General features: G+C 34.3%; 1 protein-coding gene across 1 annotated transcript in view; it reads left to right on the forward strand.

The window, feature by feature from the left end:
- The window catches only part of LOC106667695 (striatin-3), a 34,422-nt gene extending 33,107 nt beyond the window's left edge, over positions 1–1,315 (forward strand). Inside the window, exon 13 of the mRNA XM_014395802.2 lies at positions 1,300–1,315. Within this exon, the coding sequence (XP_014251288.1) occupies position 1,300 (1 nt within the window). The 3' untranslated portion in view covers positions 1,301–1,315. The remainder of the gene's footprint in view (positions 1–1,299) is intronic.
- Positions 1,316–6,000: the final 4,685 nt, after the last annotated feature.

Here is a 6,000-nt window from a genome sequence, read left to right on the forward strand (position 1 = left end):
CAATTTTGAAATCTGGGGAAACACCTATGGAACAATTTGTAGAAGTCGTGAGGAGCGGTCAAGAATGAAGTAGTTAAAAAAAAAAATTGCCTCGATGTAGAACAACCTATTGGGTCGATTGGAACAAGAACTAAGCTCGCAAACCATACAGTTTCCGACAAAAACGCAAAAAACAGAAAAATAAATTAATTTTTTGATTTCTTCGACGTATAACACTACCTGTTTACTTAAGCGGGATATCATTACTCCTTGTCAACGTACTTTACTTGGGGCTTCACGGCTTACTTGGATTCCGCACCCAAGACTAAAACGAAAGAACAAAACCGGCGTTACAAACTGTTATCAGCATTACTCGACAGACGATCAAAACTTCTACTGAATTACAAAAGATTATACCATGGCTCTCGAACCTATGTGGACTTACTGTATCCAACTCTGGGGACAGCCAAGCATTCTAACTCCCAACGGCTCCAAAGATTCCAATCAAAAGTCCTAAGTAATAATTAACTCTGGTTATTATGTATCAAACCTCACCCTACACTGAGGCTTTAATATTCATTTTATTCAGAAGTAGGAAAGCACTAATACAAAAAATTCCATCTATTCCTTTTCACACAATGTCTGTGCGCTCAGTGTCACAACCGATACAGATAATCTTCCCTGTCGACTGAGTCGATGATGCCCTACATAGTGTTGAAGAAAATAGAAAAAGTTGTCATATTTATTTCTTCTAAACGAGGCTCACCAGTAGGTGATATCTCCTCACATATTTTTCACGTCAATTTTGTTGTTACAGGATTTTTAACGTTGTAATTGTTTTACAGATGTAAATATCAATAAAAAAAATAGTTAAAATCAAAATAATTTTTAAATCCTCATGCCCCTTCAAGGCGTCTGAAAGTTCGATAGTCGTCGGATTTTCTGGAACTTTTTTCTGTCAAGAGATCTCACTTCCATTCAAGAAGAACATTTAACTATTGTACAGTTGTAAATATCAATATAATAGAAATATATGTAAATTGTTTATTACTGTATGTTTTTGGTACCAGGTCACCCTTTCTTGTTTAACAAAAGTGTAAAAGTGGTATTTTTTATTTTCTATTATGCCGTACTATGTACTACAAGAATACAACATTGAAGTCTAACATATTCTGTTTTTTGTTTTACTGTTATTTTTTTTAAATAATAATAATTTATTTATTATAAGTATTTAGCATTCTTATTTTACAGTAATCTATTGTTTTGTCGCAAGAAAGTTATCTATGTATAGGTAGGTATTCTTGTGTTCTTATTTTTCAGATGAAGCTTATTGTCCTAAATAAGAGACGGAAAAGCGGAAAACATTAATTGTCTCATGACTAAATCGTTAGCTAAGTACGAATGTATGCACATACTGGCAAAAGTTTGTCCTGTGATTTGCAGATTACCGAGATGGGTGTTATAAGAGATTGTCATTTATCAATAGTTTTTTACCATTAATAAATCTAAGAATTTATGATAACGTCTTTATTCTTTTTGTACCGGATTTATCAAGTGGAACTGCACAAGGCACATTCTGCATTGCTGATCGAGCTCTGACGGAAAACAAAAGAGAATTCGTGAAGTGCAAACAGGTAGAGAAAAAAAGCGTTAATTAGCCTCGGGGAAAGTTTCCAAGGGGGAAAGTTAATTTTGGTTCTTAGAAAAAAAAATTTCGTGCCTTGCTAACCAATAAGAGATCGGCCCGGTCCAAGACAAGTTTTAATCAAAGGGCAACTGGTCTAATTTTACGGAAGTGAATTTCTAAAGTGTTATTATCAGTCCTGGATAATCGATTATTGGGATGAAGACCCAATCTTAGTTCACAATAAATTGTACTTTTACTTAATTGGTGAAATTTATACCATAAACCAGAAGATGTAAAGTTTACATCGGATGTTATATAAGAAAGAAAGAATGAGAGTGTGTGAGAGAGAGAGTGAGAGAGAGAGAGGGGGTGAAAGGGAGGGAGAGAGAGAGAAAGGGAGGGGGAGAGAGAGAAAGGGAGGGAGAAAGAGAGAGAGAGAGAGAGTGTGTGTGAGAGAGAGAGAGAGAGAAATAGAGAGTAATTGTCTTTATCAACGTTTTGGCAAGTTTATTAGGTTTTCCATCATCTTTCTAAAAGCACTCGCAGTTTTTGATCAAAAAGTTCTTGCACTGTAGTTATCTCGTTCTGCATTAACCCGGAAGTATTTTGACCTAAATAAACATTCTTTGACAAAAACAGATAACTTCGTATTTACATATACAATACGTAAATAAAGAAGGTCTTTATGCTTATTACTACAAAATGTAAGGCGAATATCTGACTTTTCTGTTCTTGTCAATAAAATCGAACAAAACCTTTTTTCCTCGTAAAGTTCTTATGTTTTGGGTTATATATAAACTTTGATTGCCGTTTTATACTGTTTCTACGCTGAACGTCGATTCAAGAAAATAAATGGACTGCAATATTTTTTGTCAACTTTTCTACGGTTTATTAGCGTCTTCATTGAATTTAGTCCTCACCTCTGCCAGCGGTAAATTTTCTCGATTGAAACTAATTATGGTACATGGATGATTTACAAAACGCTGAACCCTTTCCGGTTTTGGCCGTAACCCAAAAGAATCTTAAAATTTCCGGTATAAATTAATTTAAGTTTCCCCCGAGCATTATTTCATCGTTAAAGATGCTAATGAGCTAGAGAGGTTTAGAGAAAAAAGAAAGAAAGCCCGTCCATTTTCCCATTTTTTGTTTAATTCTCTCCCCTTCGATAATAATTTTTTTTTGTTTCACAAATTCTGATGAAAATTTTGCAAGACGATTTCAAACTTTAGTTTGAGTCTAAAGATGCGAAGAACATAAACATGGAGTTTAAGTATCCGGGGGGGTTTTGTGACTTTCAACTGGATTTCTCAACACTAACAAAACTGATCCGGCATTTCTTCTGTTTATACCTGTCTTTTTAACCTGGCTAATTTTGTTTTCCCGGGATAGCTGCCATTAGTCTAATTTGGTGAACGGCTGCTGGCATTCGATGGTCACCGTTCAAGCCTTAAATATCACTTTCTAAGTATTCATTGTTAAATACTGCACATTTTATTACCATTTTTTGAATTTAACGAAAAGTTGAAAAATAACAAGTTCTCTTTTGGTTTTCAGCAGCACTTGATTCTTGAGAGAGTCTAGCTATTTGAGATGACAAAAGGGAACTTATACGTTTACCAAGTATCAATCTCGAGACGGATCAATGTTTAGGGAGTGATTAGGGCACCCCAGCCACGGCCAATGCCTCATTAACTTGAGTGCAGTTTTAACCCCGGAACTCGACCCAGTATGAATTATGAATGTCCGCTCCCAGCCTTTCGCCCCCTCTCGACACGATCTCACACGAAACGCGCCCTCGACGATTCGCCTCCCCTTTTTAGGCCCCTTCCTAAGGATTGTGTCCTTTTGTGTCGTCTCGAAGTATGCGAAGGGTTCTTTTACTACCGTACGCGTCATCCCGACTTGAATCCCTCTATAAACACCTACAAAATATACTTCTATTGTTATACATACATCCTTGGTGAGATGTGCCAACTGAAAGTTTAAATTTTAAGTATTATCCACAATGTTTTCGTATTCATTCATATTTCTTTTTAAATGAATATTTAAATGGATAAATTTGATTAAAATCGGTCATTTCTCAGCAGAAATATGGGTAAATGCATCGAAGTGTGCTATTAGAATGTACTTCCATTGAATTATTTATAACAATCGTAAAGCACGCATACAATGACCGTACGTTCAAATCACATCCGTGGCATGGACTCTTAATCTCACCATTCGTGTATATGTTCCCGATAAAGCAAAAACGAAAGTTAAACCTTGGTTTGACCTGTTAAAGTTGAGATTATGAAGGCTTTGCGGCTAAAGCCCAAAGAGTTTCCAACGTCTACCACTTTTAACCGACTAAAACCAGGCCTTATCAATCCTAGTTGGTTAAAGCCTGAAGAGTTTCCAACGCTACCACTTTTAACCGACTAAAACCGGGCATAATCAATCCTAGTTGGGTAAAGCCTGAAGAGTTTCCAACGCTACCACTTTTAACTGACTAAAACCGGGCATAATCAATCCTAGTTGGGTAAAGCCTGAAGAGTTTCCAACGCTACCACTTTTAACCGACTAAAACCGGGCATAATCAATCAAATATGTTATATCACACATTGTAAAATTCTAGTATAAATGCAGGAAAATACGATGATTAGGGTGTCTCCTGTCCGGAAACCTCTCTCTGAAGTGAAAAAAAAAGTGAAGAAAGTGATAATTAAATGAATTCAAAGGATACGGTAAGCATTAAGAAGTCGTCAGCAACAAAAGCAACAAGCATATCTCTCTTCTCGGGTTGTTTTTTGTTGGAAAACAGAACATGAAATTTATATTCAGGTATACATTATTGTGCGATAGAATCCAAATGTTTTCAATAGGATCAACTTCGAGAAAATAACAAAAGCAAAAATTACAATAAGAGAGGTCATTAACATTCTAAATTTAACTAAATGTTGATTTTATTAAATACATATTACAAATACATACAAAATGGAAGATAACGCTATAACACGGTCAAAACAAATGAGAACATTTTTTCGCTTGCAAAAGAAAAACCAAATCGAGCTTAACCCAGAAACGGATCTTATTAAAATTTCCCATTCAATAAAAGTGGCATAAAATAAGCTCTAGAATCGATTTGTACAATAAAAATACGGGATTATCATTTAAAATAAAAAAGTTAGTCCCAGCTAGATGAGAAAATAATGTTAAATCTGTTACCACCACGCAATTCCTAGCCAAAATTAATTTGGATTTCGTGTAAGGACATTTTTTGATAAAGTTAATCGTTTCCAAATTAAATGGGTGGTCTGTAGGAGAGTTTAACACCCTGTATGTAATACATATATTTTATTTTCTAATTACAATTTATTCTTCTGCTTCAATCTATTCATGTTCTGCGAGATCAATCGTACTTAACATCGTGACAAATGGGACGTAACATTAGTGGGGGATTTCTGACAACGTGACATATAGTTTAATTAATAAAACTATTAAATTGGCTGAGGACTGAGGACGAGCTCAGAGGAGCACGAAAAAGTCTACCTAACGTGAAATAAACACTGTAAAAGCGCTGTGAAGTTCAATAAAGCACGAAACACCTTTAAAATCAATTGAACAACCAAAAGTAAAAGAAAATAAAAGAATTGTTTTTAACATTTCTCATTTAATTTAACTAATATTGATAATAATTTGAAGTAATTAATGAATTAAACGTTAATACATTATTAGAGCTTTATTTATTTCTTCCCTTTTTATGCTTGCCAACTTTGTTCTTTGACCATAGAAATTTCGTTTTAAAGAGTATTCCAAAGCAATTAAAGTTTAGCTGCCTTACCGAAAATTACAAAGCCAATGTTCACTCGTTCGTTAGAAGAAATTGTTTTTTGGTCAATTCAGAAGAGAGAATTCAGCTTCAAATTACTGACAACCGGAGTAATTGAGAGTCGTTAGTTTGGCCAAATGACTTCGTTCTCGTTTTATCCGTGATATATGAATGAGGCAGCTTTCCGTTTAATACACTGTGCTACAGACATTTATCCGATTGAAATATATAAAAGCTAATTGCAAATAAAAAGAAAAGTTCCTCGATTAAAATCAGTGAATGATGCGCCTGTTCCAAATTTTTAAGAGGTTTTAGTGAGTTTTTAACTTGTAGACGATTTACCAATTAAACTAAATTACGAATAGAGACACGTTTTTCAATTTTTCATTAATTTACACTCGTTTTTATATATTATTATTAATTTATTTTCTGTAATTTTTGTTCAGGGTACAATTTACAGTAGGTCTGATTTTACATAGTTTTGTCTTTACAAACCAACATGTCTCTGCAAATAGCAAGCATCGAAATTAAAAGAACATAATAATTGCATTGACTGTTAAACAAACATCTTAAATAACTGAAAATA

This window comes from Cimex lectularius, unplaced genomic scaffold, assembly GCF_000648675.2.
Source record: "Cimex lectularius strain Harlan isolate CLEC.00 unplaced genomic scaffold, Clec_2.1 scaffold70, whole genome shotgun sequence".
NCBI lineage: Eukaryota > Metazoa > Arthropoda > Insecta > Hemiptera > Cimicidae > Cimex > Cimex lectularius.